The sequence below is a fragment of the Camarhynchus parvulus genome, unplaced genomic scaffold (genome assembly GCF_901933205.1).
Source record: "Camarhynchus parvulus unplaced genomic scaffold, STF_HiC, whole genome shotgun sequence".
Lineage (NCBI taxonomy): Eukaryota > Metazoa > Chordata > Aves > Passeriformes > Thraupidae > Camarhynchus > Camarhynchus parvulus.
Window position 1 is genome coordinate 1 of NW_022148363.1, and position 25,000 is coordinate 25,000.

General features: G+C 58.7%; 2 protein-coding genes across 2 annotated transcripts; one reads left to right on the top strand and one right to left on the bottom strand.

Annotated features, from left to right (window-relative positions):
* Window positions 1-219: 219 nt before the first annotated feature.
* LOC115916641 (uncharacterized protein KIAA1755-like) lies at window positions 220-12,398 on the bottom strand. The gene is given in 16 exon segments (XM_030970353.1): window positions 220-2,081; window positions 2,150-2,441; window positions 2,521-2,712; window positions 3,071-3,193; window positions 3,466-3,604; window positions 4,516-4,664; window positions 4,908-5,006; window positions 5,347-5,463; window positions 5,542-5,567; window positions 5,570-5,627; window positions 6,257-6,374; window positions 6,675-6,798; window positions 7,337-7,501; window positions 7,610-8,897; window positions 9,393-9,590; window positions 12,265-12,398. Coding segments are annotated over 16 exon segments (3,717 nt in total). The 5' UTR covers window positions 12,268-12,398; the 3' UTR covers window positions 220-1,455.
* A 5,614-nt stretch (window positions 12,399-18,012) lies between these two features.
* Window positions 18,013-24,996, top strand: BPI (bactericidal permeability increasing protein; the record flags this gene model as incomplete). The annotated part of the gene is made up of 15 exons (XM_030970352.1): window positions 18,013-18,138; window positions 18,955-19,054; window positions 19,689-19,817; window positions 20,254-20,409; window positions 20,751-20,814; window positions 21,253-21,316; window positions 21,768-21,859; window positions 22,023-22,199; window positions 22,414-22,473; window positions 22,598-22,765; window positions 23,052-23,119; window positions 23,346-23,388; window positions 23,738-23,801; window positions 24,294-24,370; window positions 24,961-24,996. Coding segments are annotated over exons 1-15 (1,413 nt in total), but the record flags the coding sequence as incomplete, so codon positions are not given.
* Between the last annotated feature and the right edge of the window lie 4 nt (window positions 24,997-25,000).

Here is a 25,000-nt window from a genome sequence, read left to right on the forward strand (position 1 = left end):
AGGGACAGAATCGTCAGCAGGGAAATCTGTGTTGAGCTGGGGAAGATGGAGTCTAAAAAAATTGTAGGGAGAAGCAAAGAGCAGACAATTGTGTAGGACCAGGAGTGGTGACAGGCAGAGGTCCTGAGACAGGGCAGGGCCGGGGTCGTCCCGTTAATGCTCCAGCAATGACCCAGACAGGAGGAGCGTGGCGCCCGCGGGGGGCAGCTGGGGCCGTGAGGAGCTCAGCGGGGCTTGGCCTCGGGATCTGGCAAAAACAAGGCTGAGGGGGGTATGAGTGATGCTCGGCCAGACTGGGATGGGCGAGTGCCCTTTGCCGAGGCGCAGCATCCCGCAGGGTGCGAGCCGTGACCGTGCTGGCTGCCAGGAGGAGCAGTGTGTTTTTCTGGAACGGCCTCCAAGGCAGAGATCGCTTCTCCTCTGATGTCTCTTGATTAGCTCATGCTGTGGCTGCCCAGGGGGGCGGCCGGCCGGGGCCTGGCCCTGCCAGTCGGGGTCCCGCCTGCCATCACCCCCTCCCGGCTGCCCCAACAGGCAGAGCAGGGATGTGCCTGCGGGGACGGGGTCTCTGGGGACCTCGAGCTGCTTTCGGCTGGGATCGGCAGGGTCGCACCCAGACCAAACGGGTCCCAAAGGCTTCAGGACAGCGCGTTCCCAAAACAGAGAGGGGAGGCTGGGCAGGATGACACCACTGTGCTCATGTACTGGGAGGGAGAACAGGAGACTGAGGCACTTAACCCTTACAAAAGGGTCCTTTGAGCAGGGCCAAGGTGCTGGCAGCAAGTAGGAGAGCCAGGCTGTGGGCACAGCCCATGTAGGGGGCACAGGGGGCATTCTTGGTGGCACCAGGTGCCTGTGGGCACTGTGCTGGGGTGGTGGGAACAGGCGGAACCTGGAACCCCAGCAGCTGGCTCTCAGTGGGACACAGCTTCTCACTCTCCTCCATGAGGACTATCCAGGTGTTTATCTTCAGGTTTATTAATGTTAATGGAGTTAGTCCTGTGTTAATGAGCGCACACAAACCCAGGGCCCACTGCTGGGGCTCAGCCAGGGCTGCAGCAGCACAGGGATGGTAAAATCATCCAGTGGAGCAGGAAGCACAGTGAGTGACAGGAACATCTCACAGGTCTGCACTCCCCTAGGATGCTCCAGGCACAGTTTCTAATGTGGGAACCCTCCCCACTGCCTGAGACAAGGCTGGCATTGGTAGGGATAAAGGCACTTTATGGGAGGATTGCTACACATCTGGTAGATTGTGAATGAACCCTGTGAGCTGGTGGTGGAATTACTGCTGATCCATGGCAGGTAGACACTAAGAACAGGGAACCAAAGATTCTGGGACTGAGGTTGGGGTAAGAAGTTCCAGCATCCCACCTCTGAGCATGGGAAGTCTCATCCAGTCTGTGATCAAAATTTATGCAGCTGGACAGAAACAGCCCCAACTGGAGGAACTGGTTACTTGGCATTTGCTTTAGCTGAACTTTCAGTGTGGTGATTCTCCAGGTAAATGATCTGGTGGGCCTTTTCAGATGGGCAGGGTGGTCTGGGACTCTGGAGATCCCCGGGCAAAGCCAGGCTTGCTGCTGGGGCTTCTTCCATAGAGTTCTGTGAATCTGAGTCTTCAGAGGAGAAACTGCTCTGGCTGGAAATCTGGAAGTACTGGGCAGCCTCTGCCTGTGGCCCCGCTGGTGCACCAGCTGTGCTGGGATCTGGGGCAGTCCCAGGGGGCACAGCAGTAGGACACGGTGGGTCAGCTCCTGGGAAGCGTGTCCAGGGAGGCAGGGTGACGGGACGCCTCCGACGGGGCTGGCTGCGCTCCTGGCTGAGGTGTCCTGTCACTCCCAGGCTGGCTTTGCTCTTGGGTTTGGGATGGGGGGTATCAGCAGAGATGTGGTGGTGAGAGGTGTGGGCATCCTGAGGCCCCAGCTGGCAGTGGGGCTGCAGAGAGCTCTGCTCCACACCCAGCGTGGAGCCAGGAGTGGTGCTGGGCTGGGACTGTCCCGGCCCCTGGGGCTGTCCTGGCCCCTCAGTGCTGGCCTCTGGCTGCTCTGCCAACCCCCTGCCCCCCAACGCTGCCGGCTCGGGGCTGGGGGCTGCTCTGCACACCGGGACTTCCACGTGAGGAGCTGCAGACCCTGGGCTGGGGGGCTGGAGGAGTCTCCCTGCCCGTCAGCTTGTGCTCCCCAGGCCTCCTGCAGTTCTGCCAGCATCTCCTCCAGGATCTGCCGGGTCTCCTGGTACTTGTGCTGTGCCTCTGTCCAGGCTGCCAACCCTTGGCTGCTCTGCATCCTGCGCACCTGAGCCTTCATCTCCTTCAGCTTCTCCAGGGCGAACTCCACCGAGAGCTTCTGGAAGGATCTCTGCAGGCACCGCAGTGCCTGGCCCTCCCCGCGCTGCGCCCGGGCCGAGCACTGCCGGCAGTCCAGCTTCAGCCCTGCCACCTGCAAAAGAGGTAACAGTGGCTGCTTTCGTGGCCACCAGCAGCACCACATCCTGCAGGGGGAGATCCCCTGCACCCACCTTGTTGGAGAACCGGACAAGCTCCTGCAGCAGCTCCTGTTCTGCCTGCCGCCGCTCCAGCTGCTGGGAGAAGCTCATCAGCTTTGTCTGAAAAAGGGCTGCAGACACTTGGAGGGCATCTGCCTCAGGGAATGTCCTGCCTCGGACCTCAGCTGCCTCCTGGCACAGGGTGAGGCCATGCTGGTACCGAGCCTGCAGGGACAGGAGGAAGGAACAGCTCCACACTTGGGAATGGTGCTGACCTGGGGTACGTGCACTGCAGGTAGCACTTGGCATTGCCATTAGCCCATCCATCACCATTACAGCTGGATGGGAAACACTTCTGGGCAAGTGAGAACTAACAAAGCGATGGAATTCTCCAAATCTCTGCTCTGCCCCTCACAGGAGCAGGACTGCCCAGAGTCCCCACAATGCTGGGGACTCAACAGTCCCCAACTGTTGAGTGTGCAACTGCAGTGTGACTCAACAGATCGGGGACACTCAGTTCTGCCCAGAAGCCTCTTTCCAAACCCAGGGGATGTCTGTTACAGTAAAGCCCTTCTAGACATACTGTGGCCTGGGTGAGGAACTCCTTGAAGTGCTCGGCGGAGCCCTGGCAGCTGTCGGGACTCCAATCCTCGGTGCCCATCTCCTGCAGCCGAGCTGCTGCCTCCCCATCCAGCCAGGACCCCAGCTGTGAGAGAGCAGAACAGAGATCAGGAGGGACCAGCCAGGGCACCAGCAGCGTGTCCACAGCACCTCCCCTCCCTGCCCCAGCCTGGCATCCCAGCCCAGGCTCAGTCACACACAGTCGCCCGTAATGAAAATCAAACCTCAGGCAATCCTGCCATTCTCCAGGCTTCTATCATCATCAAAATTAAAGGAAACATGAGCAAAACACTCAACCATGGAACAAGACAGAGGGGAAACTTCAACTTGTGGCACCCCAGAGACAACCCAGCTCACCTTGCTAAACTGAGTCTCGAGCTCCCGGACCTTGCGGAGGAACTGCAGGCGTGCCAGGCAGCTGTTGGACTGGGACACGAGGCTGTGAAGTTCTTCCTCCAGCTGACTATACAGCCCCTCAGCCAACTCCATACCTGTCCTGGGGGTTGGGAGGAGAGGGGCCATCAGTGCCAGGTGCTGCCAGGTGCTGCCAGGTGAGCACAAAGTGGAGGGGAGCAGGTGTCTTGCCCAGCTCCTGACCCCAGCCTTGCAAGCACCTGGACATCTTCCCAAGCCATGGAGCAAATGGATAGCAGGGACCGTGGGATGGGAAAGCCCCGTCTATCAGTACAGGGGGAGAAGGGAGCAGGAGGGAGCTGTGGATCAGTGCTGCCTCAATACATGACTATGGAGCAGTGTGGTGTGGCTGGAGCAGTGCGGTATCACCAGATGGGTGCAGCATTCCCGGCCGACAGCGACATCACCGGGTGAGTATGGAATGGCCCAGTTACAGCACGGCTGGAGGAGTAACAGCATGGCCCGATTACAGCATCACTGGGTGAGTATGGCGCGTCCAGGTGGGGGTGACATTACTGGATGACTACAGCATGGCCAGAGGAGCTATGCACGGCCAGACTGTGACATCACTGGATGAGTGTGGCACGGCCAGACAAGTGCACATCACCCGAGGATCACGGCATGGCCAGAGGAGCACAGCACAGCACAGCACAGCTGGCTGGGCGCGGCATGGCCGGGACGTGGCCCCATCTAGTGGCTTTTCCCTCGCCCAGCCCAAGGCGCTGCTGCCGGCATTGCAGAGCACGACAGATCTGGCCTGGCCTGGCCTGGGGCAGGAGACCCTCTCAGGGATCTTGCACCAGTGAGGATGAGGGCACTCCTGCAATGGGCTGTCCCAGACACGTGGTCCATACTTCCAGAGCAGGACTGACCATGGCAATAGCTTGGGCTCACAGGGACTGGGCTGTCCATGGGGAGGTGACTCTGTCAGCCAGCAGGAGTGGGGGTCCCTAGCATTGGCACCCCCTGACCAGCAGAACTGCCCTGTCCTACCTGATGTGGTCGGAGGCGCAGAGGCGGGCGGCCTCCCTGCGCAGCCGGGCCAGCAGGAACCCCCCCTCGCGCTGCACCCGCGCCAGCTGAGCGTCACTCAGCACCTTCTGCATCAGCTCCTGGTGCCTCCTGATGCCTGCAGCTGCATCCTGTGGAGGAAGGGAGGGTCAGACAAGTGTCTCACCTGGAGCCTCACCTGGGGTCTCAGCCAGCACAGGGGCTGCTCCCCAGGTAGGAGCAGAGGGCACAGGGAACAGCCCCATGGCTAGGAGCAGCCAGTCTGGGAATGGTTATGCCAAGTTTTGGGGAACTGGAGGGAAAAGTTGAAGTGGCTGCACTGCAGATGGGCACATTGGGAATGTCCCCAACCTGTGGTGCTGCCACTCTGTTACCTGTGTCCCAGCCAGTGCGTTGGTGTTCCGCAGCTCCTGGATGCAGCGCTGCAGCAGCTCTGATGCCCGCCTCAGGCTGGCTGTGAAGGGCTGCAGCTTCTGTGGGGCACACACACCGTGGGTCAGTGGGGGCTGCCTGCCCATGAGGAGGAGGAGGAGGAGGAGGAAGAGGAGAAGCACCAGAACAGAGCAGGAAATACTGTGAGGCACTGGGTTAAAGCTGAGAGGAAGGGAGTGAGGAGGTGGATGGGCAGCTGCAGGCAGGAGCACATAGGAAGGAGCTTTACCGTCCGTCCTATGCTCAGAGCTCTCCTATTCATTCCCCTCTCCCAGCCCTTCCTGTTGCTTTTCCAGGGATGTGTGTGGGACACATAAGACGCAGTGGGGACAGAGGGCACGGGGGAGGTGAGGCAATGGCTCATGGCGTGGTAACAGACACCTGGAAGAATTGAACCCACTCGCCGTGGCAGTAGGGGAAGGCACCGTCCAGCTCTGGGGGCAGCTGAGAGCTGTCGACGTGGCGGCCCAGAGCCTTCAGCGATGTCAAGGTCTCCACCTGCAGGGCACAGGGCTTGTAAGGCTGCCTGGAGCAGGAATAACCCAGCACCAGCTCAGGGGACAGGGACAAGCTCACCTGCACCCCAGACAGCTTCTCACGGGGGAGACCAGCTCCTTCTCGGCCAGGAGCAGCATGCTGTGAATGCAGCCTGGAGACACACTCTGTGGGAGGCAGGGGAGAACCACCAGGGCAAACCCCACACAAAGCCCTCAGGTCACCCACGGCAGTGCGGGACTTTCCTGGGTCAGCTGAGGCTGGTGAGCTCATTGCAAAGGAAAAGGCTCCCACTCTCACTGGTGTGGGAGATGGAAACATCTCCCTCAGGCCATGACCTTGTCCCAGCCACCCTGCCTCACTGGCAAAGGACCATGGGGAGAGCCTCATGAGTGAACCCCTTCTCTGACACCAGTGACACTTCTCCATGTGAGGAGCATCAAGGCCAATGTGGGTTTTATTGGGCATACAAAGGCTGTGGCAGGGGGGACCCCATAGCCCCTGGACAGCACAGGGCACTCCTGTGGTACTACCTGGGCACTGGCACAAGGACTCTGCCACGACAGTGGATTGTCACTTTGGAGCCCATTTCCTGGTGAATTCACATATCAGGATGCTGGAGGGCTCTTGGTGACGCCTGCTGGGGGATGGCAGGGCTTGGGAGGGACCTTTGGGGATCACATGGAGAGTGGGCACAGGGGAGGCTCTGAGGGACCCCCAAAGGGTGGCAGCACTCCCTCCCAGACAGGGACACCCCTGACGTGTCTATGGCACAGGCACACAGAGCCTGGCATACCTGGACAGAGCGGAGGGCTGAGAACAGGACGGGAACGGGCGGCTGCTTCCTGGCATCCACCACAACCGTCAGCCCAGCATCCTTCGCTTCTCGCCTCTCACCATTCTTCACTTCTTGCCTAGCGAGGGGAAACACAGCAGGAGTGGGGGCCCTTCCCTGGGGCAGGGCCCTCTCAAAGCCCCACTCCCACATTCTGCACCCCCAATCAGGCAGGAACCTACAGGCAGTGGCCTCATCCCTGTGGGATGTGCCTGCCAAGGGCTCAGAGCATGTGCCTCTGGCAGGAGCATGGTCCAGGCACCCTGGGGATGTGCCCAAACCAGAGTGTTTGGGATGCTGGGTATCCATCCCAACTTAGCCTGGGAGCCCTGAGCCAGGCAGCAGCTGGGGGTCCCTGGCAGGTCCTGCTGGCTCTTACCTGGGGAGGGAGCCAAGGCAGAGGATGAGCCTTGCCAGCTCGGCAGCTGAGCACCACGCAGCCCGCCAGGCACTGCCACTGGTGGTCACCAGAAGGAGGGCCCTGCCCAGCCTGTCCGAGCTCCCTGTGGAGAAAGGATGAGTGGCTCCTCTGGCAGCTACCTGCCAGACCTGAGCACCCCACAATGGGCTGGGGTAACCATCAGTGCTGCCTCAGCTTGGCCTGCCATGGTGCAGCCCCTCTGGCCCTTTTGGAGGGGAAGAGCTAGCCCAGGGGTGCTCTTGGCATGAATGTCTGGAATTCCAGAGCTGCTGGAGACGTTTTTTCTGAGAAGAAGATGGGTTTTGTTACTGCTTTTTGGTTCTTGGGAAAAAGAAGGAGCCAAATGTTTAGTGTTTGGCAGCTAAAGCTGAACAGCTTCACTGGAGAGGAATGGTGTGGGAGGGCTTGGGGCGGCTGGGACCAGGGCAGCTGCTCTGCACAGGCTGCCCGCATTTATGTTTTTAATGTTTTTGCCCAGCTGAAAAAAATTTTCCGCTTGGAGTATTTCTGGCCTCCAGCAAAGCCCTGAAACCTTCCTCCAAAACACTCTCTCCAGCAGCCTGTGTTTCCATCCAGAGGCCTCTCCCTCCCATTCCCCAGGCTCATGGTGCCAGCAGTACCTGGCAGGCAGATGATGCCTGAGCGCAGCAGCCCAGCGTGCAGGTCCTGCCAGGCTGGAGGCTCCCGACCAGCAGTGCCAGTGCTGGGCATAGAGGGACCATTCTTGCAGTTGGAACTTTCCAGAGACCGTTCCTCCACAGGAGCAGCAGTGGCTGCATTCGTACCTGTGCACAGGGATAGAGGAGAGGGAAGCTGGTGCCACTCAACGAAGCAGAGGAATAGCAAAGCCCCAGCAGGGCCTGGTCAGGTGCTCCAGCCCCACAGGATGATACCTTTCCCTGCTGCCCTGGCTCTGCCCATCCTGGGTGAGTAGATGGCCGACATCTTCTTCCAGGCCCCCTCATGCTGGCTGCTGACTCTTTCATCCTCGGGGGCTGCCCCAAGCCGTGTGCCCTTCAGGAAGGAGAACTTGTGGCTGGAACCTGGGGGGACCCGGGGGCTGCCCCGCTGCACCAACCCCCCTCGCCCTGGCACCGCAGGAGCCGCTCGGCGGGACTGGCGGGTGAGGAGCATGGGGCTGCCAGCCCCCTTCCTGTGCTGTGCGGGGGTCTCTCGGGGGGTGGCAGGGGGCAGCTCGGAGCCAGGGCTGTCGGGCTCCTCCAGGATGGCTGCCATCAGCCCAGAGCCGAAGCTCACCGGGTTCTGCAGCGCGGCCATGTAGGAGTCACGTTGGCGGCACTTTGGCCCATGTGACCCTGGCTCTTGGCTTATCTGCCTCCCCAGGCACGGGCTGCAGGGACTCTCCTCTGAGCTCAGTGCTCCCCCACAGGGCCAAGAATCTGCTCCTGATCCCCCATTCGCCCAGGGGAGCATCTCATCAGCCTCAGCCCTTATTCTCCCTGGAAGGCAGGTGGGCAACAGGGATCTGGTCAGGACATCCAAGTCCTCCTGGGATTGCTCCAGCAGGTCCACATACTCCCCCTCCAGGTTCTGGCTGATGATTTCACTGAGACTGGGCACAGCCAGCGTGGCTGGCTTCTTCCGCAGACCTGCCTGCTCCACCTTGATCAGACCAGGGTATCGTCCCTGGCTTGACTTCCGAGAGGTGGCCTTGCAGCCTGGGATGGTGCCCACAACGTTGCTGTAGGGCGTGGGGACATTCACTGTGCCATGGAGCACAAGTGTGCCAGGTGCAGTCTCAGGAGCAGGTTCATGCCAGGCATCAGCGGGCACACTGTCACCTCCAGCCCTGGGCTTGTCGGTGAACTCAGGTGTGGCAATCCGGCTCCATGGCAGTGGGGTGACGCCGTTCTCGGTGGCCACCAGGCAGGTGTGCAGGGGAGCTCCAGCCCAGCTGCTGTTCACCTCCTCCAGCCACGCATTGGTGAAGAGCAGAGCGTGGGTGGCCTCGGGGACAGGTGTCTCCTCCACGGAGCGCAGGTCCAGGGAGAGGTGCTTGATGGTGACACGTGCTGTGTGCTCCTCACAGGGCTCTGCTTGCAGGTAGAAGTCCCCGGGGCGCAGCAGGAGGGGGTTGAGCGGTGCGAGGTGCACAACCACCTTCTCGTGCAGACATAAGGGCCAGCCTTCATGGAGAAAGATGCGGTTAAAGTAGGGAGCCTGGGAAGGAGGAAGAACACAGCGCATGAGGGAGCCCTGCCAGCTCTGTGCCTCCCAGCCACCCCCACATGCTCTTGCTGCCCAGCCCCGTGCTTCCCATGATGAGGATGAAAGAGCTTGGTGACCCAACACACGTCCCTGAGCCAAGGCCCTGCAGCACAGCCCTACAAGCCCACCCTGAGCCATGGCTATTCCCACAATGTGGAGTCTACCCATGTGCTTACAGAGGGAAAACCCCTGCTCAAGCCTCTCTAGGATCAAGACAAGATGACCCCAGAGTCCCCCTGCCCTTATTACAGGGACAACATATGCTGGACAAACCCAGGGAGCTGGGTGTGCCATGGTCCCCTCTGCAGGGAGCGGATGGGACAAGGAGTGGATGTGCAGGGAGGGACCCCACAGGGCAGCGTGCCCATGCGGGCAGGACTCCTTCGGGCAAACCCCCGTGTCTGGGAGCGGCTCATGGGAGCACCGTGGTGGGGCACGGGGGCTTACACAGGCCGCCTGCCGCAGGCGCTCGAAGAGCCGCTTGGCGGGGATGAGGAACTGGAGCAGGCAGCAGAGCCCATCCCCCTGGTAGCTGGTCTCCAGCAGCCGAAACACCTGGCCCAGCACGGTGGGAGCCGTGGCTTCGAAGGGCGGGTAGAGGGCCTGGAGAGCACTTTGCACCGCCGCATCCAGCGACCCGGCATCCTGCGGGAGAGAGGCAAGTGTTGCTGCTGGGAGAGTGGCCCCGCAGCGGGGACACCGTTCCGCCTGACCCGGTGTCTCTGCCCACCATCCCACGCTGCGCTGTGCCACTGTCGGGGCCCTGGGATGCCCACACTGGCAATGCTGCTGAGTTCCGGGGCTCCAAACCCCTCCTGGGCTGGAAACGGGAGGAGCCGGGATGGAGCACAGCAAGCACGGCGGGGCGGGTCCGATTCCCAGCGCCGGGCTGCGGTTAAGGAGCCTGGGATAAGCCCCGAGGCCGCAGCCGCCTTGCTCGGCCGCCAGCCATGAAGAGGCGGAGGAGCCGCAGCAGCCGAGGGTTTAAGAGGAGTCAGACCAGACAGATCGTGGGGCTGTGCCGGGTTCCGCAGCTCGCTGCAGGAATGCAGCAGATGGGAGGAAGGACAAACATCTGAAGATGGATAGGGTGTTTTGGTCCAGACTCATTGCTGAATTCGCCAAAACCAGAATTATTCCTGTATTTCTGGGAAGTGTTCTGCCGCGTTGCATCCTCCTGCACTGCCCCAGAGCAGGGTGAGGACACTGGGGCTGTGCCACCCGTGGACCAGCAGTTCCCAGCTCATTCTCTCAGTGCTGCAGGAGCTGGAGGCTGTGTGGCACGGCTGGTACATGGAGAGAAGCCATCCCACAGCTCCTGGGATGCCCGGGCTGTGCTCCAGGCAGTGCAGGGATGAGTCTGGCACACCTGTCAAGGGGATCCCATCGGCGAGTGGGGAAGAGAAGCATCCTCCAAGCAGCCAGGTCCTGCTCCCATAAGAGCACCCAGGAGGTCTGGTGGGATTAGCTCAAGGTGAGCATTACTTTCAGGCAGCTAATCCCTGGTCCAGGAGCCCATACAGAGACAAAAGGGCCACGGTTAATTCAGCTTAATTAGTTTTAATGCGCTTTAGCTAAAGCACTTTGCAGTCATGCTCTGGTTAATTCTTCATGACTTTTTTTCCATGTCTCGGTACAGGAATCTCTTGCCCCTACACCTGACAGGAGAAGCCAGAGAGCTGGGCAGAAGATGAAGCAAGCCAGTCCCTTCTCAGGGCCCTGATCTGTCACTGTGTTTCCTGTCCAGGCTTTCTGCCCTTGGACCTTTCTCCTCAAGCTTTGTCTTATTGTGTACAGTTCCTAGAATGGACTGGAGACCTTACTCTGGAAAATCCCTGATGAAGGGCAAAGCCCATCACCCCATTCCATATTGCTCCAGTGGGGCCCTGGTGCAGCCACCTGGTCCCCAGTGCTGAACCCAGCCGGGTGCCCACCACCTCCATGCCCAGCACTACCCAGCTGGACTTCCTCCCCATCCCAACACTGAGGTGAGGAGCCACAACAGCACAGGAGGATCCATCCAGCTCTGAATGCTGCCATGAGAGATAAGCCAGAACTGCCTGCCTTGCCTCCAACAGTCTTTTAAATCCTCCCACGGGTGGTGACTCCCCCATTGCCTGGGCAGCCCATGCCAGTGCTTGACAACTCATACAGTGAAGAAATTTTTCTCTGGTATCCAGTCTGACCCTCCCTTGGCACAACTGGAGGCTGTCTCCTGTTGTCTTATTAGCCAGGACTTCATCCAGTGGCAGGGACAGCACAAGCCAGTGTCAGTAGAGAGCCAGGGACTGATAGAGGCACCAGACACAGCCTGAGTTGTGCTGGAGAATATTTTGGCCTGGAATGACTGACTAAAAATGTTTTCATGGAGTGTCACAAAGCACTTCATCACTGGGGGAGGCTTTTTGGGGTAACCATGGTGCAGCAGCTCCAAGTTCGTCGGCGAAGCCACATCCAGGCCGGCCAGGAGCCCATAGGAATCCAAAAGCAGCCCCTCCACCCGCTGGGAGGGAGCTGGAACAAAGGCATTAGGGAGCATAAGGAGATTTACATTTGCAAAGCTATTTCCATTTTAATAAGCCAAAGCGCTGTTAAATAGAGATTGATATTTCTCCCCAAATACCCATATTTTTTAACTGGTTTACATCAACAAGACAGGCTGGGCTTTGGGGTTTTGGTGTGGTAAAGTTGTTTAACCCATGCCCGAAGCCACAAGGTGACTCAGCTCCAGCTCCTTTCTCCCCGCTGCTCAGGAAGGAGAGGTTTGAGCCTGGGACCAGTCCTGAATACCAATTCCTCTGGCTGTCACCAGCTTTGGCAGGGCACGATGCGAGCGCTCAGCCCGGCCCAGAGCGGGGGCCGCGCTCAGCACAGAGCCCGGGGCAACGGCACGTGCCGGCTGCGGTGAGCAGCGATCCAATGGCCCTGCGAGCGTCCCCTGCGCTGGCACGGCTCACACGGCAGCTCCCGGCCGCTGCACGCCATCCCCCTCACTAACTTTGCAGCGAAGTTTAAGCATCGCAGTATGCAGCCCCGCACACACCTGCCCAAGCGGCCACGGCCACGTCCTCCTCCACACTGATATCCAACATTGCACACCCAACTTCCACCTTCACATCTGTTTCTGCCTTCCCACCCACCTCTGCCCTGACACCCACCTCTACACCCACCTCTGCCTTTGCACCTCCTTCCCGCTTCGCTCCCGGCCTCCCTGTGCCGTCGCTCCCGCTGCCCACCCCGTGCCCACCCGGTGCCCGCGGGATCGGCAGCCACGGGGAGGGGCAGCGGCAGGGAGAGGGATTACCCCAGGGATTATTACCATGTTTCCCAGGAAGTGGCAGAGGGGCCGGGGGCCGCGGCACAGACCGTCCCGTCCCTCCTCCTCCTCCTCGCCGGCTCTCCCCGGCCCGGGGCTCCCGGCCGGTCCCCGTTCCGCCGGCGGCTCTTCCCGGCGCCGGCGCCTCCGGAGCCGCGGGCGGGGGCGGGCAGCCCCGGCCCCCCCGGCCCCCTCCGCCCGCCGCGCCTCTTCTGGGGAAAAAAAGGAAGAAACAAAAAAAAAAAAAAAGAAAGAAAAGAAAAGGCGAAGAAAGCGGGAGCGGGGCGGGGCGGGGGAGGGGAGGGAGGGGGCTGGCAGGGGTGGCCCGGACAGAGCCGGGGGGGCGGCGGGCCGCTTTCCTGTGCCCGCCGGCGGGAGCCCCCCGCACGCTCCCGAGACACGGCCCCCAGGGACTGTCCCCTGTGTGTCCCCGCGGGCGGGGGGCGGCCCCCGGCGGGATGGCATGGGATCGGAGTGGAGGGAGAAAGAGACCCTGAGGGGGTGCAGGAGGGGACTGTACCGGGGGTCCTCCCCAGCCCCCTGCCGTCCCCTCCGAGCAGCTGCAGGCGAAGGGTCCTGGAACACACTGAGAACACGCAGAGCTGTATGTGCATATGTGTACATATGTGTAGGTACACGTGTGCAGATGTGCTCATACAGGCGTTTTGTGCGGGGATGCCCCTCTTTTCCAATCCACCCAGGGTCAGTGTGATCCCTCGGCAGTGATCTATATCCAGGATGGATCCCATGCCTCCCAGTTCCCATTCCTGAGTTGCCCCAAAAACGCAGCATCAGGACAGTGAGTGCCTCTCTTGGGACTTCGAACTGTTCCAGGGATGGGAAGGACGTACTGAAGGGCAGGATCATGGGATTCAGCAACCAGAACTGTACAAAAACAACCAGCATAAGAGCCAAAGCCACAGATTTGTTCTTTCCTAAGGCAAAATGCTGCTTCACACAGCCCTGCCAGTCCTGGGCACAGACACCTCTCCCAACCCCAGGCATGCTGGGCACAGCTCTCCCAGCCCCATGCACTGTGGGCACAGCATCACCAGCTCTGCCAGCCCTGCACAACTCCCAGCACTCTCAGCCTCTCTGCGCCTTGCTCAGGCTGCAATCATTTCCAGTGTTGCATTCGTGGGAATGGGCTCAAGGCCGGCACTGGGGCTGGGAAAGCACCAGGGCGGGTGGGACGGCCTCAGCGTGGGCTGCAGGCTGCTGGGGCTGTCTCGCTAGTGAACATTTGTCCAGGGATCAGCGAGCGGCCAAAGGACACGCTGTGAAAACAAGCTGAGACGGGAGGAGGTGCAGCTGGGCTGCTGGTGTGTGGGAGGGAGGACGGCGCCAGTGAGGCCTTCGCGTTTGCTTCCCATTTCCTTGGGAGCTGCTGAGAGCCTCCTGCTGCCTGTATGGATCATGAGTGCTGGTCCTGTGGGTGGGCAGAGGCTTGGCCATGGGTACCAGGCTGGGGTGTCCAGCTGAGCCTACCGCAGGACTGGCCCTTGGCTCCAAGCCAGCATCCTCAGTGCCAGCTGGGACCAGCTTCCCATCCCCATCAGCAGTCAACTGCTCCTGTAATTGCGCTAGTTCACTTACCAGCTTCAGGTTTTTCATAGTTCCTCTGAGTGCAGGGGAAGGTGAACTCAAGGCTGTGACCTTTTTTAATTGCATGGTCACCTCTGAAATGGACCCAAGAGCTGTGGCTCTTGCATCTCTTAATGGGTAACAGGGCCAGGAGAGGGCGTTGAGGGCAGGGAGGAGGACAGTGTGAGTGTGTCCTGGGCCAGCACAATGGATGGATCCCTCTGTGGTACTGGTAAGCAGGAAAAGACAGATGTGGAGCTGAGACCAGAGGGACCCCACCACCCTGCACCCAGAGCAGCAGCTCCCCACCTGCACCTTGAGGTGTCTTTTGCCATCTGTGCTCAGCTGGGCCAACCCGCAGAGGTAACCAGCAGGTCCAGCTTTGCATCCCCACATACCCCAGAGCAGTTCCCCATGCCCTCTGGCCAGCCTCAGACAGCAAGGCTGGGAGTCAGGGTGCTGGGGAGCAAGTCCACCAAAAGGCAGAGCTTCTGGGGGCCACCCGGGTGCCCCTGGGGCCCCTCACCCCATGAGCTCACCCTCCTCTGCTGCTCCTGTTCTCCATGTCCTGTTTGTCCTCAGCAGCTGCTGGGACAGGCTGCATGTGGCCTCTTGCCCTGCCCCTCTGCCGGCACAGAGCCACCATTCAGATCCCCCTAGGCTCTGCTCGAGGTCACCATTCTTGCATTTTTATTTTTACTTTTCTGCAAATTCAACCCCTTTGGCTCTCTGTGTCCCCTTTTGTCTCCCATGAGGCTCCCAGACTGTGTCACAAGCTGGCGTGCAGCGAGAGGAGCCCGCCTGTCTGGGGGAATGCAGCCCTTGGCAGGGGGAGACACACTGAGTGCAGTGCTGGTCCCAAGGGCCCCCTGGGCTGTCACTGGGATGTTGGGGTGGAAGGAGGGTGAGACTGCTGAGCCCAGCATCAGGGCTGGTCTCTGGGGTTGGCTGATGGTGGGACCCTGGTGGCTCCTGCCCACATCCCCACATCCAGGGGCCATGCCCACATCTGCTGCTGGCTGTGCCCCCTGGGGCTCTGACTCTGTGAGCTCTGGGGTCTCTGGGTGTCCCTGCTGTCTGTGTTGGATGAAGTGGTCAGGGCTGGCGTCAGCAGTGACCCCACGCAGGCCCAGAGCCCTCCCAGCTCCAAGAACAGATGAGGCTGGGTCATGCTGAGCCTGCAGCTGGGAAAACAATCGTGGAGGAGCCCCCACATGTTCCTCAGCTGTATTTTTAGTTGCTGCTGGGTCAGAGGCTGTCAGAGATGTGCAGGTGACAGTGGACAGCATCAGGCTTTGGCACCACATGCGCTGCAGTGGGCAGCTCCCCACACCTTGATGACAGGGTTTCTCCAAGCTCTGGTAAAGTCCCTGTTGGTCTACGGACAACCACAGTTGCCACAGGTCCAGACCACAGCCCAGTTCTGTGGGTGACAATGAACTTACCCTGGCTGAAAATTGGTAAGCGAGGTTTTATTTTGGGCTGACGACTTCTCTTTCCAAGTTCTCTCCAAACCCAGACAGGCTGCTCTCACTTTCCTTGCTGAGACCACGGGTTTTCCATGGTGTTTCCCCAGCCTACATACACCTGCCAGTGTGAGGCTGGAGAGCAGCAGCAGCCCTGCCTCTGGCACTGGTACAAGCTGCCTGGGGAATTCCCGGGCTGGTAATGGCACTGGTGAATGCAGATGTGTCCGGATTTCCTTGCAGATGGTAAAAATGGCTGGTGTCCTTGCTCACAGCCACAACGCAGCGCCTGTCATCCCTGGGTAGCCCCAGCACGTGACTGCAGGGGGGCTTGAGCCATGGCACATGAGAGAGATTTGGAAAGAGCTGGGACAGGATGGGGAACTGCCCACACGTGCTGAGGAGCGTGTGGGGCCAGAGGGACTCCTGACCTGGGGAGCAGGGGGGGCTATGGACAGTGGAGAGAGGGGTGTTGACCTGCAGTCCTGGGCAAAGGACAGCAGCAGCACAGGACTCCTGCAAGTCCCTGTCCTCCTGGGCTCCTGGTTCCCATGTGACCATTCCCATTCCTCCTCCAGCAGCCTGGGGGAGCCAGCCTTTCCCCGGTGGAGCAGACCCCACACTCCCAGAAGAGGCAGAGCAGCTCAGCAGGAGAAGCCTTTACCTGTCCAAAGGGTTGGGGCCAGCAGGGCCGGATTTCATGTTCCATTCCCTCTGTCACCACTTGCAGGAAGCACTACCGGGACCGGCACATATGTTGAGCTTTAGATGTGGGTTTTGGCTGCTCCTTGCCAAACACAGCAGTGTTTGGTCAGAGTTCGGCTCTTTGAAGGCTTGTTTTTCAGTTCAACCTCAAAATTTGCTCAAAGCCTGGGGGAAGACTTCCTGGTTTTGCTTCCTCTCTATGCTATTCCTTATACAATTTCATTTCTCCTTATGGAAGAGTTCTGCTTCCTCCATGCTCTTCCTGAACACCTTGAATGTTGTTTTGTGCCAGCCCTTCAGTGGGACGGGGCTGTCACCATGGCAGGTTTGGGATCTCCTGCTCTAAACTGAGCCAGATTCAGATAAGAGCTGATGATTGGTAACAGGAAGGGTCACAATGCCAAGGAAGCTGTGAGGGGGGATTTGGCTTTTGCCTTTCTCCTCTGTTCTTGCATGTTTCTTTCTGGGCAAAAGGAGCTCTGGGCACAAGGAGCTCAGCTCATGGGGTCCTGGCTCCCAGCGATGGATTGGGATGGCACTGATGGAGAGACACAGCCTGTGGGTGGTTATGGTGGGTGCCTGTGGGACACAGCTCTTCCTTGGGTGGTTTGTCCCTCTCGGCAGGCACCATCCTTGTCATGTCCCTGTTTCCCAGGTCCCATAGCTGACAGTGGCTGCAGTGCCCCTTTCGAAGGTGTAGGACCTCATACAAGCCTGGTGGGCATTTACTGGTTGTCTGCCAGGCAGCCTGCAAGTGAAACTGCTGAAAACTTGTGGGACAAAAGCCAAAGGGGAACAGAATGCCTTGGTCCCTCTATCCTCGATCTTCACGTGCTGACTTCCTCTAGCACGGACTACATGGCCTCATCCCTTGGGGTCTCCTGAGGCTGCAGCCCCAAGGGATTGCTGTGCTTGAGCAACAGCTGCGTTTCACAACATCCTTAATTGGCTCAAGGATGTTGCTTCTGGCAACCAGGACTTCCCTGGATCCAGCTTGAGATCTGCCTGCATCAGCAACCATAGGTTTCCTGTGCCTGGACCCCAACAGGAAATGAAAGTAACTGAATAATTTCTTCTTCCCTCAATTTTGTCCGGCAAAGGGAGACCAGGCAGCCCGGCTCTCCTGGCTGGGGGGGCACAGGGCTGTTCCCCCCTCACACCTGCCCGGCTGCACCCAGCTCCTGCCCCTGTCTCCAGCCATCATTACAAGAGCTGGGACATATCAGGCCTCAGAAGTGATGTCTTTGGAGCGTGATCCTGGGGTGATGGATGTCTCCTCCGGTGTGTGGCTGTTCTGTGCAGGAACCCTGTGACAGGATCTGGAGTTGCAGGGCCCTGCACTGAGGTAGTTGCCCTGGTGCAGCTGCCCAGCCCAGGCAGGTGCCCCTTTGCCAGCCCTGCTGGGTGTGGGGGTCGCAGGGATCTGCTCACATGCGGTGAGAAGCTGTGACCTGCCTTCTTTAGCTACAGCTGTGCCCCATAGATGCTCTGGTGCCTTTGGCACGTCTGTGGTGTGACAGAAGCAGCTCACAGAGTAGCCAGGAGAGCCATGGGACAGGGACAGAGATGGAGAGCAGCAGGGCTGGGACCCTGCTCCTGGGCAGCCCAGGCTGTTCCCAGCTTTTGCTGGGGGCAGGCTGCAGGAATGTGGTTCTGTCAGGCTCAGCTGCCAGTGCCAAACCCAGCTCTGCTCCATTGAGCATCCACTGCTGCCACAGGCAGGGATTGCTGGCAGTGATAGAGGGCTGGAAACCAGGCTGTTGCCTCCCAGTTTCCACTGCTCCTTCCCTGCCTTGGGTGGGAGGTACCAGGTGTGCCTCTGTGCTGGGCCATGTGCCCATGGTGCCAGCAGCACAGCAGAGCAGGGTGGTGGCCAAGCAGGAAATCCTGGGGACGCCCCCCGTGGTTCCTCACACCACTGTGACTAGCAGTTCCCTTTTTGGCAGGGATATAAAGGTGGTGTGGGCTGGGAGAGCCCAGCATAGCTCAGCATTGCAGGAAACCAGGATGGGAATGCAGAGCGTGGCTGTGGCTTGTGGGGCACTGGCCTTGTGCCTGGCACTCACCACAGCCACCAACCCCGGCTTCGTGGTGAGGATCACCCAGGCAGGCTTGGACTACGGTGGGTTCTGCTTCTGATTTCTCTCCTGACAGATGTGCTGGTGGCAGAGGTGTGGAGCCAGGTACCCTGTGAGAAGTGCAGGGTCCTGGGGTAGGATGGGGGATCCTTGGCCATGGGTGCCCATGTGAGGAGCACAGGGACAAGGTGGGGAAATCCTTGGACAGGGGTGCCAAATGCACCATCGGCCAGGGCTTCCCCTGCTGCACCTGCCTGCCCCCCATGCCACAGCTTGATGGAGCCCCTGCAGAGGGGCCCAGCCCTGTGGGGTCTCAGGGAGCTGCAGCCAGGCAGTGTGGGAGGCTGGCACAGCAGGAGCATGCTGGTCCCACAGCACATCCAAGCCGTGAGCCCTGCAGGAGGGAGCTGCAGAGGAGAGAGGAGTTGGGGAGTTTAGGGAGGAGCAGTGACAGAGATGGATGGGCCCTGTGCTGGTTTTATCGAGGCAGGCAGAGCCCCGGCTCCAGCAGAGCACAGTTATGGATTGAAACTGTTTGAGAAACACACAGCATCCCAGTGCCTCAGACCTCATGCAGATCTCCCCCAGCACACTGCCTGGAGAGTGAGGCCTGGGACAGCTCTCTCTTTTCTGCAGCCAACACCTTGCCCTGGGGCTGCAAGCAGGGCTCCAGGCAGCATTGCCTGTGTGCCCACAGGGCTCTGTGCTGGAGGTTTGCTTTAAAGCCAGCCTGGGAGGCAGCATCACCAGGATGTCTCCTTTGATCCTTCTGCTGCGTACCCAGTTTGTGCTCCAGCTCCTGTGGCTGGAATGATGGAGTGGTGGAATGGTGGAGTGACGCTGTCCCTGTGTCTGTGTAGCCCAACAGCAGGGGATCGCGATCCTGGAGAAGGAGCTGGCCCAGCTGAAGCTGCCAGACTTCCCGGGTAAATCGGGGAAGGTGCGCTATTCATTCTCCAGGTAAGCCTTGTGAGCCTCGCCAGTGGCCTGGAGCCACCCACTGCCCCCCTGACCCCAGCGAGGGGCAGGAGGACTAGGGATGGTGGGGAGCCATCGGAGCAGTGAGGACCATCCGGTCTCCTCCACAGGTCCCTGAGGAGTTGGCCCTGTCCTTGGTGCATGTTCCTGTTTTTCTCCTTTCCTAGGGCGAAAAATGGAAACAGGGTCACAGCAGTGTGGGCATGGGTGGACTGTGTGCAATCACAGCCTGGGTAGTGGAGATGGCCTTGCCTGTGGGACCAGGGCACACGTTCCTATGTGAAGCAGGAGCCCAGTCCCTGTGGAAATGCCAGCTCCCTGTTGCCTGGGTGCCTCACTGCTCCTGCAGTGCAGCATTTGGAGCTGCCTTGGGTGGCTGCAAGGGCCACATTCTCAAAGGTGCCACTCTGCTCTGTGTGTCCCTGCCAGGCATAGCTTTGCAGCAGCAGAACTGCAGCTGGAAATTATGACAGTGCAGTGACTCCATCCTGCTCACCCTTCTTCCCTCCCTGACTGTCTCCCTTCCTCCCTCCCTCCCTCCCTCCCTCCCTCCCTTCGTCTTGTGCTTGGGAGAGTGGAACCACTGTAACATGACTTTTTATTTGTATATTTTTAGGCTGCGCATTCCCAGTTTCCGCTTGCCACACTCCCGGATTACCCCGATCTCCAACGTGGGCCTGCAGGTCTCCATCTCCAATGCCTTTGCCGAGCTGGACGGGGACTGGCGGGTGAAGTTTCTCTTTATGTGAGTGGCCAGCTCTTCCTCTCCCTGTTCAGGCACCCACTCTGTGTTTCCCACTCTTGAATTGGACAGTTTTTTTCTCCTCTCCTTCTCCCTTGTGTTTTGGGCAGCTGTCACTTTGCTCCCCCATATATGATGGATAAAACAGGGTGGGAGGCAGGAACAAGGCACGTGAAAGGAGAGCTATACATGGACCTTTGGGTCTCTCTTCCACCACCCCTACTTGCTCTCACTCCTCTCTATTTAAAGGTTACCTGTCCTAGTTTGTGTGCCATTGAAATGTGGTTCCCCTGAATTTAAACACTTTCCCAATCTCCTCTGGATGCACCATACAAGGGGGAGAGTGATCCAGACTAATGCATCCTGAAGCAAAGGTGAGGTCTCTTCACAAGGCCTTGGCATTGACAAACATCTCTTTTTATCCCCCTTCTCCCTGCAGCAAGGGACATGGATCTTTTAACCTGAAGGTAGAAAATGTCAACATGAAAATCATCCTGAGGCTGGGGAGTGACACCACTGGGAGGCCCACCATCAGCACCTCGGACTGCAGTGCCCACATTTCCAAAGTCCGGGTGCGCTTTTCTGGCAAGCTTGGGTATGTGACTTTAGTGGAAGGTCTGGAAATGCTGTGTCTTAGCCTACCTGTCACTGGAATGTGGTTGTTTAGAGGCGTAGGTTGTTGGCAAATCTGATGTTGCCTGGTCCTAAATCTGGCCTGAATTTCTCCTGCTCTGGCTGCACATTTAAGGGGGTGGGTGGGGTTTACCAGTGAGTCTGTTTTCAAATGTAAACCCTGGGGCAAAGCCAGATGCCAAATTGGTGTGGGAATGATGTTCCCAGGGGCTTGATGTTCTCTATTGTCTCCCTTTCCTGGGACTCATACTTCTGCAGTATGGATCTGAGCTAGACAGGGCTTCTGTCTGTGTTTCTCTGCAGGTGGCTTTACAACCTGTTCCATCGCGTTATTGAGAGGAAGTTGCAAAAGAATTTAGAGAGCAAGGTATGTGAGCAGTGGAAGGCTGGGTACTGGGTTTTCTGGTGGTGTTTAGCCTCCACTTGTAGGTAATATCCTCGAAGGCTCAGAAGTAGGGATGTAACAAGAGCCAGATCACACCGTTGTGGGGTAGGTTAATCCTCTCTATTGCTCTTTTTTGGCCACGCCCTGGCTGCTCAGCACGGTTCATTCCTGCATGGGCCACATGCGATTCCCCTTCCAAGGGTCTCCCCAGAGCTGAACTGTGCCGAGGGGAAATTGCTGCAAGCAGATGCTTGTAGGTATAAACCCTGCTTGTGTCTTGGACACTTAATGTGCTTCCTGATGGATGGAGGCAATCATCACTGTGCTCATTTGCTCATTAAACAAGCTTTGTCATGGAGCTGGGAGTGTGGCTGTGACCCGGCTGCCCCTGCTCAGCTCTGTGGCCTTTCTGTCCCACAGGTGTGTGACAATGTGGCCAAGTCTGTACAAAACGAGCTCCAGAAGCAAGTCCGGACGATGCCAGGTACTGGGGTGCTGTGTGTGGGTTTAGGAGCAGCTCTTCCTGGCTTTTCCCAGCCATGAGGAATGTTTTCCTTTGTGTCCACTCCCCATGTCCTGGTGTTCTGGCACCCAAGCTGTGAGCTGGGGAGCACCTTCTCAGCAGAGAGAAATCACTGTGTGTCCTGTCTGGCTGTGAGAATTCCTTCAGAATCTGTGCCCATGGACTGTCAGGAGCTTTGGCTACTTTAGCTGGGGGACCCTGGCCACTTCTCAGGTCCAGGAGATGGGCTGTGAAAAAGTCAGGGGAAAAGTGGGGTTTTTTGCTTCCTAGCAGAAGTGAGCAGAGGAGCAGTTAGTAGTGAGTTGATGCACCAGGAAGCCCAGTCATGGCACTGCCCAGATGCCAGTGGAGCCCATCTGCTCCCAGCTTTCCTGACCATCTCCTTACTCATCTCTCTTCCTTGTGTTTGCAGTCACTGCCAGGATAGATGACAAGATTGGGATTGATTATTCCTTGGTGGCACCCCCAAGAGCTACACCCAAGTCCCTGGACCTGGACCTGAAGGTGAGAAGCAGCCCTGGGACACTTGATTTGGCCAATGGCATTGCCAAAGGCAGGTGGGAACCAAGGTTTTGGTACCTGCAGCAAATGCTGTTTGCCAGCCTGAGTCAGCAGGTGAGACCCACTGCTATTTGCAGCCCTTCTCCATGTCTCTCTCTCTTCCCAGGGTGAATTCTACTCCCTGGCCCACCGCTCCCCCGTCCCCTTCTCGCCGCTGCCACTGGCCTTCCCCTCGGATCACGAGCGCATGGTTTACTTTGGAGCCTCCAGCTACTTCTTCAACACAGCCGGCATTGCCTACCACGAGGCTGGGGCACTGGTGTTTGAAATCACAGAGGCCATGGTGAGTGGCACGAGTGGGACAGGCCAGGGAAAGAGGTTCCATTTGCTGAGGAGCTCTGGGAGCAGCCAGCAATCCTGGAGAAGCCCCAGAGAGAGAGCTGGGGGCTGTGGGGCGGGGCTGGGCTGTCACACATCACAGCATTTGGGGATGCCATGGGCTCGCTATGGGCTCCTCTGTAACACATTGCCCCAGTGTGACAATCGTCTCCCTGCAGATTCCAAAGGAGGCAGGATTCAGCTTGGACACCTCTATCTTCTCAGCCTTGATTCCCCAGGTGAGCAGTCTGGCCCTGCCTGCCACAGCTCTTGCACACACAGGCTTTGCACTGTGCCAGGTGTTCTGCCATGAGGACTGGGGGCTTGTGCCATCATTCCCATCCTCTCCTTACTTCCACACAGCTGGAAGAGAATTATCCAAACATGCCAATGAAGTTCAGGCTGTCCACTCCCACTGCTCCATTCCTGACTATTGGACAAGGAGGAATCTCATTCCAGCCTAATGTGGATATCCAGGCTTATGCCATCCTTCCCAACTCCAGCCTGGCTCCTCTATTCCTCCTCAGCCTGGTGAGTTCAGACACAGCTTGTGGTGATGGGGCAGAAGGGATTTTGAGCTGTGCCCAGTCCTGTTGCCCAGATCCTGCCAGGGGAGCTCCCAGGTGCTGTCCAGGCACAGTGAGGGTGTCCCCAAGTGAACAATTCCTGAGCTGACAAATGCCAGGTTTAATGCTGGATGCAGACACACCCCTGGATGGGCAGTGGTGTGTTTCAGCTGGTCAGAGCCGTTCCCCTGGGTGTCTGCTTTGGGCTGAGGTGGGGTGAGCAGTGCCAGAGCTCTGTGCTCTCTCCCCAGACAGGGAACGTGTCCGCTGTCATCAACGTGAGATCCGGCAGCATAGTTGGGAGCCTGGATGTGGGCAGGTACAGAGGGGAGCAGCCACGGACTGGGCAGGGGGTGGCTGGGGGTCTTTCTGTTTTGGGTGCCCAGGGACAGAGAGGGGATGGGAAGGTGCCTGGGATGTGGGCTTGCTGGGGAGGGAAGGAATGAGCTGGGGCTGGAGGGAGTGGGATCTGCATGGCCATGGTTGGGTGGAATCTCTCCCTCCCTTGGCACATCCTCCACAGCACCACTTCTGTCTCTGTGCAGGATCCGGCTCTCTCTGAAGGATTCAGCTGTCGGCCCGTTCCAGGTAAGCTATCCTTGACCACAACCAGAGCCCCCAGCATGGAGCTGGCAGCCTGCTGGGGGCCACGACAGGGAGTCATTCCCTGCTGCCTCCCAACATGGGACCCCCACTGACCCTGCAGCCACCTCCTGCCTCAGCCTGCAAGGCTGGGAAAGGTTGTGGAACCTAATCCATTGCTGTTTTCACCCCAAACATTTCTTACACTGCCAGTGGGGACAGACAAAGCTGTTGGTCTCTGGCAAAGTGTGTGCACACCCCAGTTTCTTGTCTCTTTTTAGAATTATCCTCAAGTACCTGCATGTCTCCTGTCCTGCAGACTAAAGCTTTTCCTCCCTCTCTCCCCACTCCCCAGGTGGAATTTCTGCAATCCATAATGAACTACTTGACTTCCAGTGTCCTCCTCCCACATCTTAATGGTGAGAACCTACTGGGGGAACGGGGTTGCTGGAGCACCCCCCACTCATGTTGTTCCATCCAAGGGGTCCCAGCTCACTAATTAAATCCTCATTGCCAAGGCTGATGCAGGGCAAAGTGCGTGCAGGAGGCGGCAGTGAAGCAGAGGGAGCCTCTTGCTGCTCTGACAGGCTCCCAGCAGCAAACGCAATGGAAAATATGAGCCCTGTGCAGATCCTAATGCTTTCCAGACCCTCTCCCCGAATCCCTGCATCTCCTGCCTCGGCAGCAGCTCAGAGCAGAGTGGGGCTGGTTGCAGGAGTGGCCAAGGGGGCTGTCATGGCACAACAGGCAGCCCTTCTGTGCAGCTTGGCAGGAGTTTTCTCTGCCTGCCCCAGGAGCAGTGGAGGAGGGGAAGGGGCTGGGGGAAGGAGGTGGCCACCTTCTCTGAGTGCTCTGTGCTCCCTTGACTCCCATTGCCATCCCAATGCAGACACATGTGTTGTCTTTTCCAGCCCGCTTAGGTGAGGGTTTCCGTCTGCCGCTGCCAGACAGGATTCAGCTCTCCAATATCCTTGTGAGGTTCCACCAGGTGAGTGAGAGGGAGCAGCTGGCTCCAGCTGGGGCCCATCCTGCTGCCCACAAATCCCTGCTTACCAGCACAGCCTCCAAATCCAGTTTCCTCAGCTGTGCCATGATGTGATCGATGGGAGTTCTCAGACCAAACCAGTTCTCTGCTTTTCTTGGCTGCATTTTGGGTGTCTGGGATGGCACCACATCATTCTCCAGTTCTTAAGCCTGGGGTCTGAGTTTCCAATGCTGCTTTTTATAGCAGTCTCAGCCCCAAATCCCTGCTGTCCCTGACTGGCAGTGCCTGGATGGATGCTGTGATGCCTGGTAGGATGCAGCCCCTGCCTGCTCAGCTGTAAGCAGCAGTACTAGGTCCAGGGGAGCATAGAGAGCCCCTGTTATGGGATGCCTTGGGGAAACCCCAAAGCAGGGTTACAATGAGGATGCTGAAAAGCTGTAGTGAAGCGTGGCTGTGAAATGCCTCCAGAGCCTGCTGAGGGGAGAAACTGGCACAGGGGTTGCCAGAGCCACATGTCCCAATCCATTCTGCCTTCAGGGATGTGGTGGGTGCTGGGCAGTGCAGCAGCCCAGCGCTTTCTCTCTTTCTCCCAGAATTTCCTGCTGCTTGGAGCAGACGTTCGCTTCCAGCCCC